The sequence below is a fragment of the Budorcas taxicolor genome, chromosome 16 (genome assembly GCF_023091745.1).
Source record: "Budorcas taxicolor isolate Tak-1 chromosome 16, Takin1.1, whole genome shotgun sequence".
Classification (NCBI taxonomy): domain Eukaryota; kingdom Metazoa; phylum Chordata; class Mammalia; order Artiodactyla; family Bovidae; genus Budorcas; species Budorcas taxicolor.
Window position 1 is genome coordinate 33,642,565 of NC_068925.1, and position 20,258 is coordinate 33,662,822.

At 36.8% G+C, this 20,258-nt stretch overlaps 1 protein-coding gene across 1 annotated transcript in view; it reads right to left on the reverse strand.

Moving 5' to 3' along the window:
• Positions 1–16,270, reverse strand: part of CATSPERE (catsper channel auxiliary subunit epsilon) — a 145,184-nt gene extending 128,914 nt beyond the window's left edge. Inside the window, exons 1-2 of the mRNA XM_052653544.1 lie at positions 16,200–16,270; positions 14,459–14,507 (exon numbers count right to left, since the gene is read on the reverse strand). Of these exons, the coding sequence (XP_052509504.1) occupies positions 14,459–14,507; positions 16,200–16,270 (120 nt within the window). The remainder of the gene's footprint in view (positions 1–14,458; positions 14,508–16,199) is intronic.
• Between the last annotated feature and the right edge of the window lie 3,988 nt (positions 16,271–20,258).

Genomic DNA, 20,258 nt, shown 5'->3' on the forward strand with positions numbered 1-20,258 from the left:
CCTAACATCATCAGTCTTAGTCTCAACACTGGTCCTCCTCTTCAGCCAGATCTGGAGCCCAATTTCACCTTCTAATATTGTTACAGAAAAATTATGTAGATATGTATACATCATTATGTAGATATATACATACATAAATACTGCTTCATTGTTTTTACTTGTAAAATGGGAATTATAATACCAGCTATCTCATAGATTTGATGTTATAGGATTAATGACAGTGTATAAGAAGAAAAATGAGGTTCACCAGAAAATTGGACACAACCCTAAAGTATATAAAGCAAAATTAGATAGAGTTACTAGAAGATATTTTAAGTCATATATATAGAGGACTTTTAACACACATAGATTAAAGCCATAGATTAAACTTGAAAAAAAAAGATAATTATAGTTGACCCTTGAACAATTCGGGAGTTAGGGGCACTGATACTCCACACAGGGAAATCTGTCTATAATTTATAGTTAGGCTTGTATATATGCAGTTCTTCAGTACCTATGATTCTACATCCACAGGTTTAATAAACTTTGGATTGTGTACTTACTACTGAAAAAAATCTTTGTACAAGTGGGCCAGTAGAGCTCAAACCTATATTGTTCAAGGGTCAATCTGTGTGTGTGGGGGGGGGGGGGGGCGGGGGGGGGGTATTTCTAAAATTGACCAATAAAAAATACATTCTTTTCTCACATAGATCATTTACCAAAACTGACCACATTTACAAGGGAAGTGCTAGCCAGTCTCAAAGTATTATTATCATACATACTATACCTTTGATACTAGTGAAATAAAATTATAATTTCTTATAAAGTGAATCAGAAAAATATCTTAGGATATTTGTAATCTTTAAAAAAAAACTGTATTCTGAATTATTCATGGAATAAGTAGAAATCACAATGAAAATTACACAATATTTATGAAAAAATAAAAGCATTGATGTTATCAAAACTTAAAGCGTGTAAATAGGTCCTAATGAAAATGAATACCCTTAAAAGAAATAAGGTAGTTTGAAAGTGAATAAACTCAGTTTTCAGTATTAGATGCTAATACAATAACCTATGAGAGAACCCCCAAAAGTAAAAAGAAAGATATAAGAGAGAAGAAAAATGGGAATTTACAAAAGAAAATAAATTAGGATGGGTTACTGGTGAGGTAATGTTTCCATCTACTCAAATTTCTTATAAACACAGAAAGAACAATTAGTATTGCAGCAAAACAAAACAAAACAAAACAAAACAACTGGACAGCATCAACAATAGAATTCAGTGACAAGGTATCCCTCAAAACCCCAAAATAAAATTAGGATGGAACAAACCAGCTAAAACTAGCAGATTCGTGTGATATCAGCATAAGAAAGCAACTACGGTAGACCTTAGAAGAAAACACCTAAATCATTATAGGTATTCAGTAGACACTGCAGGGGACAATTTGAGGATATAACCAGAGGGATTTTTATATTTTTCAGTTTCTACATAAGTCTCTGATAATGTCTGAAAGGGCAAGAGGAGGCGGGACCCATGAACTCCAAAATCAATGAGCCAAAGACCTCTTCTAGGATAAAGATCCATAATCAAAATACAAGGAAAAAAATACCAACTGAGCTGGAAAGGGACAGTAAGAACAAAGGAAAGGGAAACAACAGATAAATGAGTGGGGGAAACAGAATCTGGGAAGCTCAGAAAGTATTAGTTTTATTTCTGGACACTCTATGGAACAACATAAGCGGTAACTCTAAAGCCATGAGGTTAGAAAAGTTATTTTGACCCACCACTTCTTCCTTAAAGAGCAGGAAAACTAATTTCATGCTTTAGAAAACTGAGCAACAGAAAGAGGATCATGCTCAAATCACACACAATTATAATAAGAAAAAGAACAGAGTAAAAAGCAGAAAAACACCTCTATAAGATCACACTCAGTAAATACTTTTTTTTGGTTTGGTCACACCATGTGGCTTGCAGGATCTTAGTTCCCTAACCAGGGATCAAACTTGTACCCCCTGTAGTGGAAGTGTGATGTCCTAACCACTGGGATCTCCAGGAAATTCCCCTCAATAAATAAATTAAAACTACCACAGGTCCCTGGTGGCTCAGATGGTAAAGCGTCTGCCTGCAATGCGGGAGACCTGGGTTTGATCCCTGGTCAGGAAGATCCTCTGGAGAAGGAAATGGCAACCCACTCCAGTACTCTTGCCTGGAAAATCCCATGGACAGAGGAGCCTGGTAGGCTACAGTCCATGGGGTCACAAAGAATTGGACATGACTGAGCAATTTCACTTTCCCTTTCATAACTTAATATAAGGGTTAGTTTTATGTGTCAATTTGGCTAGATTGTAGTAACTAGTTATTTAATCAAATGCTAATATAGGTTTTTATATGAAGGTATTTTATAGATGTGGTTTACATCTACAATCGGTTGACTTCAAATAAAAGAGAATACTTTGATGATGTGAGTGAGGCCCCTTTTGATCAGTTGGAAGCCTTCAGAGCAAAAACGAAGGTTTCCTAGAGAAGAAATTCTGCTACAAGACTACAACATCAATCTCTTGCCTGAATTTCCACCCTCTGGCCTGGCCTAAAGATTTCAGATTTGTCAGTTCCCACAATCACATGAGCCAATTTCTTAACATAAATCTAAAATAAATATGTATGAATTCTATTGGTTCTGTTCCTCTGGAGAGTTATGACTGATATGCCCATTTCAAAACGAGGCAAAATGAATAAAAGATGATAGAAATTATGAAAGAAAAATATAAATCAGAATTTAAAACTCATAAGCTAAACTCAGGAAAAAGTACAAGTAAAAAATCAATTTAGAAAAAAACTAAATTAGCACAACTGTGAATAAACCTCAGAGAAGGTGATGGCACCCCACTCCAGTACTCTTGCCTGGAAAATCCCATGGACAGAGGAGCCTGGTAGGCTGCGGTCCATGGGGTCGCTAAGAGTCAGACACGACTGAGCGACTTCCCTTTCACTTTTCTCTTTCACGCATTGGAGAAGGAAACGGCAACCCACTCCAGTATTCTTGCCTGGAGAATCCCAGGGATGGGGGAGCCTGGTGGGCTGCCGTCTATGGGATCACACAGAGTCGGACACGACTGAAGTGACTTAGCAGCAGCAGAATAAACCTAATAAACAAGGTTTTGAGAAAATAGAAGCCTTTTAAAAAATAAAGAGATAAAAAGTGACTCAAGAATAAGTGACAAATATTAGAGACAGGCAAAGAAAATCCAATATATACATACTTGGGAAGAAGAAAACCTAAGCGATTGAGACAGAAAAATAGCATTAACAATAACTCAAGAATAATATATGAAGAAAAATAACTCGAAACAATGTACTGAAAGGGCAAAACTCATACCTATGAAAAGCAATTAAGAATGATTTTTTTAAAAAAAAGACCAACTTAGGACCTATATTAATAAAAGCATTGAAGTTGATAAGAAACCTTTTGGGGATCCTGACAAAAAGAACAATTCATTCACAAGGGAAAGAAAATTAGATTTCCAGTAGACTTTTCAGAAGCAACACTTTATGTCAAAGACAACAAAGTAAGATATATAAAAGGACATAAAAATTAGCCATAATTTTTGTATCCAGATACACAAACTTTCAGATAAAAGTTCACAGATAAGGTCTTATGACCAGAAAACAACTCAAGAAATATTGCTCTTATGAGCCCTTCCTGAGGAAACCACCAGAAAAAGAGATTCAGATCCCCAAAATGACTGCAGAGACATCGACATAAGGACTGGTGTTAGGTATTAAATAGGAATTATTCTGCAGAAATATGTCTACATGGTGGCTATTAAAAAAGCAATATAGCAGCTAATGACAATACTCTGACAATGTATCAGCATATGAGTGATAGTTGAATTATCGTTAGCCTAGGTAATAGTGGTCCAATAAGTTCAATTCTCTCCATACATTTCCCCTCAAAATACGCAGGTCAAAACAGAAATTTTTTTAAAAAGAGAAAAAATACACAGATCAAAAAATAAAACCAAGAAAATTCTATATTACAGTATAACTAGAAGACAAAGTACAATACATAGTTCAAGAAACCTCTAGGTAAAAAAATAAACAAAAACTTTTAGCAGAGCGCTCATTCAAGTCCCTGTCATAATCCTTTGTATACAGTAAAAGAGCTTCTGAAAAACTGCAGAAAAGAGGAACAAAAGGACTTCCCTGGTGGCTCAGAGGTTAAAGTGTCTGCCTGGAATGCAGGAGACGAGGGTTTGATCCCTAGGTCGGGAAGATCCCCTGGAGAAGGAAATGGCAACCCACTCTAGTACTCTTGCCTGGAGAATCCCATGGAGGGAGGAGCCTGGTAGGCTACAGTCCACGGGGTCACAAAGAGTCAGACATGGCTGAGCAACTTCACTTTCAAAGAAAGTACACTGTAAAAAAAAGAAAAAGAAAGAAAGAAAGAAAAGAAAAACACTGCAAAAAGACTCCTGGAAGATCAGAGTACTGATTATGAGGAAAAGAATTAAAAGTGTGTGAGAGTTGAGGTAGCAGCCTCAGAAAGGCATCACTTTTGGAGAGAAGATAAAGGAGAGACACTCTGTGGAAAGTGAGTGGTGAAGGGAAAGGGAAGCAAGAAAGAGAAATGTAGGATATTAAAAGCTAAAACAAACAAACAAACCTCAAAGTAAACACAGCACCCTCAATAAGAAGCCATCAATTACAGAAACTGCACTTTGCTACAATGAGCTAAGAAAGCAAACTAATTAGAAGTCTCTTGAAACGAACCAAGCTGCTAACCTGTCCATGTAATTCATAGATATAAGCTGTCTATATGAGGACAGAAAATGAAAATAAAAACATTTCGGTTAATAAAACTGCCTTAAGAAAACACACACACACAAAGCAGAAAACTGCAAAGTAACATTCTGAACTAAATATTCTCAAACAAGTATTTAATGGTGAGAATGAAAAATTATGAATTATAAATTCACAAACTAGGGACAGAAATGAACCACAAACAGAAATGAGTTGACTGAACTAGGAAATGAAATAGATAACTATAAAGGAAATGAGGACTAAATTAAAATAACGGGAGATTATGTTTGAACAAAAACTGAATAAAAGGCATTGAAGGAAGACAGAAAAGCAACCAGAGAATATAAATGAAAGAAGTAAGGAACCAGAGAGAAAATGATTGACATGCAAATTGATATGGAAGGCAAACAAAAAAATAAAAAATCCAACACTTGTATAATTGGAATCTGTGAAGTTGAAAAGCAAAACAATGGGAAAAGAATAGTTATATTTGGTTTATCTTTTTATTACTGAATTATAATAGTTCTTCATATATTCAAATATTCTTGGTACAGGTCCCTTATCAGATATTTAACTTGCAAAAATTTTCTCCTGTCTTCACTTTCTTCGTGGTGTCTTTAGCAGCACTACAGGTTTTAATTTTGATGATGTCCAATTTAAGTTTCTCCTTTTGTTCCTTGTGCTTTTGGTGTCATATCTAAACTATTATCTAATCCAAGATCATGAGGATTTCTCCATATGATTTTTTCAATGATTTTTATAGTTTTAACTCTTATAATAAGGTTTTATCTCCACTTTAAGTGGAGTCTGAGGTAGGAGGCCATCTTCATTCTTTTCATGTAGATACCTCACTGTCCCAGGACTATTTGTTGAAAATAAATGGAAATTTCCATTATTTTTCCATGGAATTTTCTTGAAGTAGTTGTAAAAAAATCAATGAGGTTTTGATTTTTGGACTCTTCTATCCTGCAAATCTATCCAACACGGTCTCAATTGCAGAAGTTTTGTAGTAACCTTTGAAGTCAGGAATTGTGAGTCTTCCAATAAGACTTCTTGTTCTTTTCCAAGATTGTTTTGCTTATTCTGGTTCTCTTGAATTTCCCTGTGATATTTCACATAAAATAACACTCAGTTGGTAGTTTTAATAGTTTTTTAAATGGATTTCTTAGAGCTTTCTATTTAGAAGGTCCTGTCATATACAAATAGAGATCAGTCAGTTCAGTCACTCAGTGGTGACCAACCCTTTGTGACCCCATGGACTGCAGGACTCCAGGCTTCCCTATCCATCACCAACTCCCGGAGCTTGCTCAAACTCATGTCCTTAGAGTCAGTGATGCCTTCCCCTGCCTTCAATTCTTCCCAGCATCAGGGTCTTTTCCAATAGGTCAGTTCTTTGCATCAGGCAGCCAAAGTATTGGAGTTTCAGCTTCAGCATCAGTCCTTCCAATGAGTATTCAGAACTGATTTCCTTTAGGATGGACTGGTTGCATCTCCTTGCAGTCCAAAAGACTCTCAGGAGTCTTCTCCAACACCATGGTTCAAAAGCATCAATTCTTCAGCCCTCAGCTTTCTTTATAGCAACCTCTCACATTCATATATGACTGCTGGAAAAACCATAGATTTCACTAGACGGATCTTTGTTGGCAAGGTAATGTCTCTGCTTATTAATGTACTGTCTATATTGGTCATAGCTTTTCTTCAAAGGAGCAAGCATCTTTTAATTTCATGGCTGCAGTCACCATCTGCAGTGACTTTGGAGCCTCCCAAAATAAAGTCTGTCACTGTTTTTCATTGTTTCATGATCTGAGCCACAGTCAGCTCCCAGTCTTGTTTTGCTGACTGTATGAGCTTCTCCATCTTTGCTGCAAAGAATATAATCAATCTGATTTCAGTACTGACCATATGGTGATGTCCATGTGTAGAGTCTTGTGCTGTTGGAAGAGGGTGTTTGCTATGACCATTGCGTTCTCTTGGCAAAATTCTGTTAGCCTTTGACCTGCTTCGTTTTGTACTCCAAGGCCAAATTTTCCTGTTATTCCAGGTATCTCTTGACGTCCTACTTTTGCATTCCAGTCCCCTATAATGAAAAGGACATCTTTTGGGGTTTAGTTCTAAAAAGTCTTGTAGATCTTCATGCAACTGTTCAACTTCAGCTTCTTCAGTATTACTGGTAGGGGTGTAGACTTGGATTACTGTCCAAGTAATACCATATTGAATGGTTTGCCTTGGAAATGAACAGAGATCATTCTGTCATTTTTGAGATTGCATCCATGAACTGCATTTCAGACTCTTTTGTTGACTATGATGGCTACTCCATTTCTTCTAAGGGATTCTTGCCCACAGTAGTATAATGGTTATCTGAGTTAAATTCACCCATTCCAGCCCATTTTAGTTCACTTATTCCTCAAATGTTGATGTTCAGGCTTGCCATCTCCTGTCTGACCATTTCCAATTTGCCTTGACTCATGGACCTAATCTTCCAGGTTCCTATGCAATACTGCTCTTTACAGCATCAGATTTTACTTAAAATATGCAATACAGTATCGTTAACTATAATCACTATTCTGTACATTACATTCCCGTGGCCTATCTTATAACTGGAAGTTTGTACCATTTGACCCCTGCTTTACCAATTTCACACTCCTCCAAGCCCCACCCCTGGAAACCATCACTTTGTTCTTTGTGTATATGAGCTGTTTCAAAACTGATTCTACATATAAGTGAAATCATATAGTATTTGTCTTTGACTTATTTCACTTATCATAATTCCCTCAAGGTCATAAATGTCAACATGTCATTATATTATGACTTAATAGTATTTCACTGTGTATATACACATTTTCTTTATCAGTTCATCCAGTGATGAGGGACTTAGGTTGTTTCCATATCTTGGTTATTGTAAATAATACTACAATGGACATGGGGATATATCTCTTCCAAGTTAGTGTTTTCATTTATTTGGATAAATATCTAGGAATAAAATCACTGGATCATACAGTAGCTCAATTTTAATTTTTTGAGAAACCTCTGTAATGTTTTTTCATAGTAGCTGTACTAATTTGCATTCTCAGTAACAGTGAACACAACTTTCCTTTTCTCCACATCCTTGCAACACTTGTTATTTCTTGGCTTTCTGATAATAGCCATTCTAACAAGTGCAACGTGATATCTCATTATGGTTTTGACTTGCATTTCCCTGAGTATTAGAGATGTTGAGCACCTTTTCATGTACCTATTGGTCATCTGTATGTCTTTGGAAAACTGTAAATTCAGATACTCTGCCCATTTTTAAATGAAATTGTTTATTTTTTGGTATTGAGTTGTATGAGCTTATTTTCTATATTAACCCCTTATTATATATATGATTTGCCATTCAGTAGGCTGCCTTCTCGTTTTGTTGATGGTTTCCTTTTTGTGCAGAAGCTTCTTGGTTTGATATTGTCTCATTTGTTTATTTTTGTTGCTTTTACTTTTGGTGTCAAATCAAAAAAAAAAAATCATCACCAAGACATATATCAAGGAATTTACTTGCCTACTTTTTTTATTATTTCAGGTCTTGCCTTCAAGTCTTTAATCCATTTTAAGCTAACTTTTGTGTATGGTATAACATAATAGTCTAGTTTCATTCTTTCCATGTGGCTGTCCAGTTTTCCCAGCACCATTTTTAAAAGAGACTGTTCTTTCCCTTTTTTATACTCTTGGATATTTTATTGTAAATTATTTGGCTATACATTCATGGGTTTATTTCTGGAGTCTGTTCTGTTTGATTGATCTATATCTGTTTTTATACCAATACCACACAGTTTTTATTACTATGGCTTTGTAATATTAATCAGGAAATGTGATCCCCTCTAGCTTTATTCTTTCTTAAGGTTTTTTTGGCTGTTTGGAATCTTTTTTGGTTTCATACAAATTTTACAATTGTTTATTTATGTGAAAAATACCAGTGGAATTTTGATAGGAATATCATTTAAATGTAGATTGCTTTGGGCAGTTTGGACATTTGAATAACATTAATTCTTCCAGGAATTAATTATATTCCAGGAATACATTCCAGAAATTAATAATATATATTCTGCTGCTGCTAAGTCACTTCAGTAATGTCCAACTCTGTGCGACCCCATAGATGGCTGCCCACCAGACTCCCCCACCCCTGGGATTCTCCAGGCAAGAACACTGGAGTGGGTCGCCATTTTTTTCTCCAACGCATGAAAGTGAAAAGTGAAAGTGAAGTCGCTCAGTTGTGTCCGACCCTCAGCGACCCCATGGACTGCAGCCTACCAGGCTCCTCCATCCATGGGATTTTCCAGGCAAGAGTACTGGAGTGAGGTGCCATTGCCTTCTCCAAATATATATTCTAGGAATTAATAATATTAATTCCAGGAATTAGGAGAGTGAAAAAGTTAAAACTCAACATTCAGAAAACTAAGATCATGGCATCTGGTCCCATCACTTCATGGCAAATAGATGGGTGGCTGGCGCTTGCAAGCCCACCCTGGCAGCGGCCAGGGAGTGGGATTCTGCCAGGCAGGAGCTTTTAGGGTGGTGGATGGAGCATGCACTCCACTCCGGGAACCCAGGGAGGTGGAGGGAGGGGTGAGGAGGGGCTGTTGCGTGGAGGTGAAGGCTGGATGCTCAGAGAAAAAAACTGCTATGGAGATCTGCTCCTCCCTTCCTGCACAACCTAACAATGGAGTTTTGCTTCTGTGGTGGCCCTGGATTCTTCTGTAAACAGCCCAGTTGCAGCTACAGCACACTCCAGCCCCTCAGGCTGTCTCCAGGAAGCCAACACCAGTACCTCTCCCTGGGTCTGTCCTCTGAACCCTTGGTTATCTCTCTTTGTGAATGTCGAAGCAACCTACTGTACTTTAACAGTTCCTAGTAGTTAAGGATGTGCCAAGATTTATCAGTGACCCCAAGGGGGAGAATCTATCAGCACTTAGATTCATGTTGATTAGCATCCAGATCCTCAGGCAGTAGATTTTAAAATGCGCAAATATATATTGTCTTGAGGGACTTCTGCAAGTTGAACCTCCAGGAAGAGCAGATGGAAATGGACTTTTCAAAATGTTTTCCATCAAGAAGACTCACGGAATATTTAATCCCCAAAGTATCTTATATACGCTTTATTTTCTTTCTTTCTGTAAATATGGATTTTAAGCAAGCATAATACCACTGGTTTTATCATTTACTCTCTTGACTTTTATCAGCCTTCTTCTCTGATAATCGAACTCTGGCTCCTAATCTGCATTTCTGAAATGACATAACTGCATTGTTTTGGTGACCAGTCATCAATTAAAAATGAAACATTTCTGTCACCTACATAAAAGTGATAAAGGAACAGTAGAGAGAAAAAGGGATAATTTTGTTTAAAAGACTAATAAAATGGTCAGTCATATAACAAAGCTGTTCAAGAAAAAAAGATGAAGTACATAAACAAATAATATTAGAGAAATAAAATAATTACAAATAAAAATTCAAATGGCATGTAAAGATTATAAAGAAATAGATAAATTTGAGGATAACTGCATGTTTTATAAGGAAATAAAGTTTTAATAATTTAAATGGGAAAAGAATTTGAAAAAGGATAGATACATGTATATGTGTAACTGAATCACTTTGCTGTACACCTGAAATTAATGCAACAGTGTTAATCAATCCTACTTCAATATAAAATAAGTATTTTTAGAAAAGAAGATATAGTTTTCATAGATTCCTTTTGCCTGATTTTGAATAATATAAATACAACAGTATATGTAAATAGAATATAAATGTTAACTGAGAAATTACTTTGTAAAATCTCTTGGCACCAGCTACTAAAGCTGAACATACGCACTTGCCCTATGATTTATTCCACTCTTCGGTATATACCCAGCAGAAATACATGCATATGTTAACCAGAAGATCGGTAAAAGAATGTTCAGAGCAGCCCTAATCACAGCAGACCAAAGATGGACACTACTGAATTGTTTATCTAGAGTAGAATGATACACATACTGTCTTGTGTTAATTCAAGGGAAGACAATAGAGAATTGAAACTCCAACTACATGAAATACGTGGCAGATAGGATACATCAAATATATCAATAGGAAATAATTAAGTTCAGAAATTAACGTATCCATATATAGAACAAATAGCTGAGAAAAGAAGAGAAACAAAAGGCAAAGGAGGAAAGGAAAGACATAACCATCTGAATGCAGTGTTCCAAAGAACAGCAAGGAGAGATAAGAAAGCCTTCTTAAGTGAACAATGCAAAGAAATTGAGGAAAACAATAGAATGGCAAAGACTAGAGATGGCTTCAAGAAAATGATAGATACCAAGGAACATTTCATGCAAAGATGGGCAAAATAAAGGACAGAAACAGTACGGACCTAACAGAAGCATAAGGGATTAAGAAGAGGTGGCAAAAAAACACAGAAGAACTGTACCAAAAAGGTCTTAATGACCCGGATAAGCATGATGGTATGATCACTCACCTAGAGCCAGAGATCCTGAAGTGTGAAGTCAAATGGGCCTTAGGAAGTACTACTAGGAACAAAGCTAATGGAGGTGATGGAATTCAAGGTGAGCTAGTTCAAATCTTAAAAAATGATGCTGTGAAAGTGTTGCACTCAATATGCCAGCAAATTGGGAAAACGCAGCAGTGGCCACAGGACTGGAAAAGGTCACTTTTCATTCCAATCCCAAAGAAAGGCAATGCCAAAGAATGTTCAAACCATGATACAATTTCACATGCTAGCAAAGTAATGCTCAAAATCCTTCAGGCTAGGCTTCAACAGTACGTGAACTGAGAACTTCCAGATGTAGAAGTTGGATTTAGAAAAGGAGAAGAACCAGAGATCAAATTGCCAATATCTGCTGGATCATAGAAAAAGCAAAGGAATTAAAAAAAAAAAACCATCTATTTCTGCTTCACTGACTATGCTAAAGCTTTTGTGTGGATCACAATAAACTGTGGAATATTCTTAAAGAGAGACAGGAATACCAGACCACCTTATCTACCTCCTGAGAAATCTGTATGCAGGTCAAGAAGCAACAGGTAGAACCAGACATGGGACAACAGACTGGTTCAAAATTGGGAATGGAGTACATCAAGGCTGTATACTGTCACCCTGCTTATTTAACTTATATGCAGAGTACATCATGAGAAACCCTGGGCTGGATGAAGCACAAGCTGGAAACAAAATTGCAGGGAGAAATATCAATAACCTCAGATATGCAGATGACACCACCCTTATGGCAGAAAGTGAAGAGGAACTAAAGAGCCTCTTGATGAAAGTGAAAGGAGAGAGTGAAAAGCTGGCTTAAAACTCAACATTCAAAAAAACGAAGATCATGGTCCCATCACTTCACGCCAAATAGGTGGGGGAAAATTGGAAACAGTGACAGACTTTATTTTCTTGGGCGCCAAAATCACTGTGGACAGTGACTGTAGCCATGAAATTAAAAGATGCCTGCTCCTTCGAAGAAAAGCTGTGACAAACCTAGACAGTGTATTAAAAAGTGGAGACATCACTTTGCCAGCAAAAGTCCATATAGTCCAAGCTAGGTCCATATAGTCCAAGCTATGGTTTTTCCAGTAGTCATGTAGGGACATGAGAGTTGGACCCTAAAGAAGGCTGAGCGTGGAAAAATTCTTTCGAACTGCGGTGCTAGAGAAGATTCTTGAGAGTCCATTGGACTGCAAGGAGATCAAATCAGTCAATCCTTAAGGAAATCAACCCTGAGCATTCATTGGAAAGACTGATGCTGAAGCTGAAGCTCCAATATTTTGGCCACCTGATGCAAAGAACTAACTCATTAGAAGAGACCCTGATTCAGGGAAGATTGAGAGCAAGAGGGAAAGGGGAAGACAGAGGACAAGATGGTTGGATGGCATCACTGACTTGATGGACATGAGTTTGAGCAAGCTCCGGGAGAGATAGCAAAGCTCAGGGAAGCCTGGTATGCTGCAGTCCATGGGGTTGCAAAGAACTGGACATGACATGCATTGGAGAAGGAAATGGCAACCCACTCCAGTGTTCTTGCCTGGAGAATCCCAGGGATGGCAGAGCCTGGTGGGCTGCCGTCTATGGGGTCGCACAGAGTCGGACACAACTGAAGTGACTTAGCAGCAGCAGCAGCAGAGCAACTTAACAACAACAAAATATACAGAGCAAAGATGATACCAAAAAATAATACAGAAACAATAAATTGTTTTAATACCTGCTGGTTCATTCTATGGAGAAAGTAATGTAAAGACCTATCTTATATTATATACAAGTTGGACTCCAGATATTATTTATGATCTTTATCTGAAAGGTAATAATATAAGGCATATAATAGAAAATGTAGGATAAGAATCTTTGCAACTCTAGGTAGACAAAATTTTTTCTTAAAAAAGTATAAACATTTTTTCTTTTAAGATTTTTTTCTTTGATGTGGATCATCTTTAAAGTCTTCATTGAACTTGTTACAGTACTGTTTCTGTTCTGGTGTTTTGACCACAAGGCATGTGGGATCACAGCTCCCCAACCAGGGAATGAAACCGCACCCCCACACACACACCCTCTGCATTAGAAGGCAAAGTCCCAATCACTGGACTGAAAGGGAAGTCCCCAAAAAAGTATAAATTTTAAGGTTAAACAAAGGAGCAGATGACTTGACAAAAGTCATCCTTTTTAAACAAAATTATGTATCCATGGACAAAGTCAATTGTTAGATGAGTAGATAAGAGGCTATGAAATGATAACCAAAATATTTAAAATCAACATTTGACTAATATATAGAGTACAATGTAGATAACACTCTGTATGCTAAAAAAGGAGCAGAAAATTAAATGGAAAATGAGCAAAGTGAGCACGCTGTTTAGAGAAGGAGAGCCCTGCATAAATATGGAAAAAAAGGTTCAAAAATCACTACTCATCAGAGAATTGAAAGTAACAACAGCATAAACTACTTGTATGTGGTAACGAGATTGGTGAAAAAAGGGAAAATCTATAGTACCAAACATTGGTGGAGATGCTCACTGAGTAAGAATATAAATTGTGATTGCCAGTTTGGAAAAAATCTTACAGAATTTAGTTAAATTAGGTGTCTGTTTCCCTATGTCCTAGCAATCACAGCTAAAAAATTATTGCACAGATTCATAAAATGACATGTAGAAGGCCATTCATCACAATGCTGTTTGTGGTGGTAAGAAGCCATTCATCCATCATTGGTTGAGGGGATAGGTAGATAAAATACACACACTAGTAATCGGGCAGCCTTAAGAAATGAACTAGACATAGTATTGAGTTTAAAAAGTAACGTAGAGAATGAAATATATAGCTGGATGATCGTGCATCCTGGTTTGTCTAGACACTCCCAATTTATACCTGTTGTCCCAGCATAACTATTAATAGCACTATCTTTCATTCTCAGTAGTTGAGACAATACATTATATGGTCATCCTATCTGTATCATAACACCATTTTGTGAATGTTAAATTACAAAAACACTTGAAACAACACTATCTATTTTTTGCTACATACGTATTTCAAGATATTTATTGGAGGAGGGAAATATATTAGGAAGATAAACAGGATGAGGAAATAATGACACTGCACCATGCACCTGAGTATGATGAACCTTGCTCTCTGCTGTGAAGTAAAAAAATATTAATACTTAACTATAGTTTAAAAAAATTAAACACTTACAGTACTTCTGGTACTAAAAACGTCATAGTTTGGGCTGTTACTGTAATACCTGCAGAGGAAAATGTCAAACGTGAATATTAAAACTACGTCTCCTCCAAATAAAAGGGATTTTAATACATGGTCAAGAGTGCCCCTGGTGGCTCATCAGTAAAGAATTTGTCTGCCAGTGGAGGAGCCAAGCATTTGATCCCTGGACTGGGAAGATCCCCTGGAGAAGGAAATGGCAACTCACTCCAGTATTCTTACCTAGGAAATCCCATGAACAGGGCAGACTGGTGGGTTACAATCCATGGGGTTGTAAAGAGTCAGACACAATCGAATGACTAAACAACAATACATGGTTAGAGCAAGCCTAACCCTTGTGGGCTGCCATGAGCTTTACATTTCTGCTCATGTTCCTTCTTAGAAAGTGTAGTCAAAGCTAAAACTGGGGACATCAGTGACATCAACCCCCAACTCCAGGTGTGTTCAAGGTTACTTAATATCTGAAGACACAATAGTGAGGAGTAAATACTTTTGCATCTTGTCTTTGTTTTAGAATAAAAACTGTTGAAGAATATTGGCTCTAGCTCCTTCACCTATAAACTGAGTTCAAATAAAATGAATACAGATTGAAAAAAAAAAACCAGTATTTCTTATTTGAAACACTGAAGTAAAGAGCAAATTTTTTTGAGTTCTAGTGATTATCATTTCTATTACTCAGGGTACTTTCATTTCTGTCTATATGAAATATAGACAATAAAAATACAATGTGAGTCACCTATATAATTGAAATTTTCCTGGTGGCCACACTAAAAAATAAAAAAACAAGTAAAATTGCTTCTAATAATATATTTTATTCAAAAGTAACCTCATTTGTACAGAGCCAACTCACTGGAAAAGACCCTGAGGCTGGAAAAGATTGAAGGCAAGAGGAGAAGGGGATGACAGAGGATGGACTGTTGAATGGCATCATCCATCAGTACTGAATGAGTTTGAGCAAGCTCTGGGAGACTATGAATGACAGGGAACCCTGGCATGCTGCAGTTCATGGGGTCACAAGAGTTGGACATGACTGAGCAACTGAACAACAACCCAGCAGGACCCTCCTAGAACAGATCTCTGTCCCCTATGTCCTCTGCTTTGCCTCACTTATTGTAAAGGTTTAGTCTCCCATATCTCCCCTCTGTCTCAAAAGGCTAGCTTAAGAATTAATGAAAGAGAACTTCCAGTTCAAGATGGTGGAGTAGAAGGACATGCGCTCATCTCCTTCTGTGAGAGAACCAAAATCACAACTAGTTGTTGAACAACCATCAACAGGAGGATGCTGGAACCTACCAAAAAAAGATATCCCACGTCCAAAGACAAAGAAGCCACAGCATGATGGTAGGAGGGCCACAATCACAATAAAATAAAATCTCATACCCACTGGGAACCCACTAACTGGAGAACAATAATACCAAAGAAGTTCTCCCATTGCTATGAAGGTTTGGAACCCCGCGTTAGGCTTCCCAGCCTGGGAACCTGACAAAGGGACTGGGAATCCGCAGGGAATCTGACCTTGAAGGCCAGCAGTATTTGATTACAAGACTTCCACAGGACTGGAGGATACAAGAGTCTCCAGGCTTGGAGGGCATAAAAAAAACCTTGTGTGCACCAAGATTCAAAGGAAAAGAGCAGTTGACTCCATAGGAAACTAAACCAAAACTACCTGCTACTGTTGAAGGGTCTCCTGCAGAGTCATGGGTCAGCAAGGACTCACCACAGGGATGGGACTGGCAGCAGTTGTCTGGGAAGGTCCCCTTTGATGTAAATTCTCTTGGAGGTTGCCATTAACCCAACCATAGAGCCCCAAGACCCCAGAGCTGGGTCATCTCAGGCCAAAAAACTACCAGGGAGGGAGTATAACCCCACCCATCAGCAGATAACTGTACTAAAGCTTTACTGAGCAAGGCTCTGTCCAACAGAGCAAGACCCAGTTGTTCCCACCATCAATCCCTCCCGTCAGGAAGTTTATATAAGCCTCTTAGCCTCATCCATCAGAGGGCAGACAGAACAGGCAAGAAGAACCACAATCCCACCGTAGCTAAAACCACATTACAGAGAGTTAGTCATCATGAAACAGCAGAAAGCTACATCCCAGATGAAGGGACAAGATAAAACCTCAGGAAAAAGAACTAAGATGGAGATAGGTAACTGTCCAGAAAAAGAGTTCAGAATAATGATAGTGAATATGATTCAGGATCTCGGAAAAAGAATGGCAGCAAAGATTGAGAAGATCTAAGAAGTGTTACCAAAGACCTACAAGAACTAAAGAACAAACAAAGAGAGATGAATAATACTCTAGAAGGAATCCATAGCAGAATAACTGAGACAGAAGCACAGATAAATGACCTGGAGGACAGAATGGTGGAAATCACTGCCACAGAACAGAATACAGAAAAAAAGAATGAAAAGAAATGAAGACAGCCTGAGAGACCTCTGAAACAACATTAAATACAGGAGCATTCACATTATAGGGGTCCCAGAAGGAGAAAAGAGAGAAAGGACCTGAGAAAATATTTGAAGAGGTTATAGCTAAAAACTTCCCTAACACGGGAAAGGAAATAATCAACCAAATCCAGGAAGCACAGAGAGTAACACTGTAATCAAACTGACAAAGATTAAAGACAGAGATAAAATATTAAAAGCAACAAGGAAAAAATAACAAATAACATACAAGGGAACTCCCATCAGACTATCAGCTGATTTCTCAACAGAAACTATAAGCCAGAAGGGAATGGCATGATATATTTAAAGTGATGAAAAGCAAGAAACTACAAACAAGAATACTCTACCCAGCAAGACTATCCAGATTTGATGGAGAAATCAAAAGGTTTCCAGACAAACAAAAGATAAAAGAATTCAGCACCACCAAACCAGCTTTACAACAAATGCTAAAGGAACTTCTCTAGGCAGGAAACACAAGAGAAGGAAAAGACCTACAGAAAATAAAACCCCAAACAATAAAGAAAACAGTAACAGAATCACACATATCGATAATTACCTTAAATGTAAGTGGATTAAATGCACCAACCAAAAAGACATAGTCTGCTGGGCAGGTGAAAACATGTGCCTGTATGCACTTCCACTTACCACATCATTCTGCTTGACCCACCCAAATTGTGAGTAATTATTTCATACTGTTAGGTTAATCATGTTCCCATTATGGCTTACAATTGTAATTATCTTTTATTTTTTGTCAGGCTATTGATTGTGAAAACTGATAAACATATTTTACTATTGTGATTATGTAACTATTACTCACTTAATAACACTGCATCATGATTGGTCAACAGAAAAGTTATAGAACTCTATATCACCAAAGCTATCATCTAATAGAAAAACCTGTAATCACTTTTTTAAAGTCCATATGCATATCAGAATTATCTTGGAATTTTTGAAAACTATAAATGCCCAGGTATTGCTTTTTTTTTTTTTTTTTGGCCAGTGCTCCAGATATGTTTCTAACGAGCAGCCATGTTTAAAAACAACGGGACTATATGAAGATCTTTTATCTAATTTGTTTCACTTTTATTATTCCATATTCAGTGTTCCCATTTCATTTAGCTTATGTTTTCCAATTTCACCATCTATTCTTTTTTAATGGATGTTCTTTCTCAAGCCTTTATCAAGTGTAATATAAAAGCTTTTGTATACATATATATAATAATATAACATTGTAGAAAACTCATGAATTTTTGCCTAACAAAAAAATTTTTGACATATTGATTCCACTTGTTTAACTTAGTATGAACAGAATGCTAGATTTCTAATTTAAAAAAACAGATATGCAACAAAGGTTTACTGTATAGCACAGGGAACTATAATCAATATCTTGTAATAACCTATAATGGAAAATAATTTCAAAACTAACATATGTGCATATGTATAACTGAATCATGCACACACGTAAAAGAATTGTAGTGTGTGAAATTTAGTAATGTTTATCTTTTTGCCAGTTTTTCTAAATATCCTATGGACATCTAATAACAACATATGAGATACAAAATTTTAAATATATTTGTGTATGATATGATTAATATAAATGTAAACCTATTATATTTCAGTTATTAATGCCATCATTCAAGATGCTCCTATTCTTATTTTTTCAGCACTTGATAAAATATTCTCAGAGAAATATTAATATGTCTTACTATGATTATATATTTTTTCTTTTCCCTTATATTTCTTCTGGTTTTTTCTTTATGTATCTTTATTTCTTTGTTAAGTTGTCTAATGGCTTATGATGTCTATCTTCTTTGTGAATAGTACCTTTTATCATTAAAAATATTCATCTTTGTTTCATTTAAAATAAATAAATTTTAAAAAATAAAAAGAATGAAAGAATGTGAACATGTAGTAACAAAAAACAGCAGCTGGGCCCTGAGAGCAAGTAACAATTTAAATAACAGATCAGCCACATAGCAGTCACAGAATCTTCAGTTCCTCCCTGAAAACCATAGATAAGAGTCTAATGCACATTCCCGAGTTGTTATGCAGATAGTAAAACCCCAACCAGAAGCAGAAGTGAGCTGTATGCTGACCACTGGTTGGAGCCAGATGGTTGATTATTGAGATTCCCAAAATACCACCCTGTTATTTCACTGTCAACCAATGAGAGAACTATGTCCAAGCTAATCGTATATCCTGAGACCCTTCCCCTCAAACTGTTTTATGAAACTCTTCCCTGAAATCCATCGGGGAGCTCAGGTCTTTTGAGCATTAGCCACCCATACTCCTTGCACTTGGAATAAACCCTAACTTTCCTTCATAAAAACCCAGCGTCAGCAAATCGACTTTACTGAGCAACAGCAAGCAGACCCAAGTTTGGTAACAGCGGTAGAAAGTTTAGATAAATACCTCTTAGACCTAGGGGCAGGAAAAGATTCTTAAATAAAAACATCTACCCTGGATTTCTCAACTTCCCCTTCCAAAAGGCTAACAATAAAATAAAAATCCATGAAGTTCAAGAAAGCTCCTCCTTTAAAAGCACACCTTATTAAGAACTAAAATTCAGGGAGTCTGACCACCACACACACAAAAAAAAAAAAACAAACTTTTTTGTCTTCTCTAACCTCTAATTTAAACTGAGCATTTCCTTCAATTATGAATGTACACCAGGAATTGGAAAACTATGTTCTTTGGGCCAAATTTCATTTGTGTTCTGTAAGTCGACTTTTATTTGTACAGAGCCACACTATTTGTTTACCACTGTTGGTTCACTACTGTTTATTACTGTTGTCCCCTACTATGGCAGAGTAGCTAAAATATACAGCATTGCTTAAAAAGCCTAAAATATTTAATATCTAATTCTTTACACTAAAGCTTGGTGATCGCTGGTGTACAACATAGCAAACATTATATACTCCCGTAGCTCACAGGTGAACCTAAATAATATCAACTACCATAATTTATTGATACATGTGTTAAAAGTTTGAAATATATCATTGTTTTCATGCCTCACAACACCATGATAGATTTTATTATTTCATTTTATAAAGAATATTATAAAGAGTTTTGCCAAGAAAATGCACTGGTCATAGCAAACACCCTCTTCCAACAACACAGGAGAAGACTCTACACATGTACATCACCAGACGGTCAACATCAAAATCAGATTGATTATATTCTTTGCAGCCAAAGATGGAGAAGCTCTATACAGTCAGTAAAAACAAGACCAGGAGCTGACTGTGGCTCAGATCATGAGCTCCTTATTGCCAAATTCAGACTTAAATTGAAGAAACTAGGGAAAACTGCTAGACCATTCAGGTCTGACCTC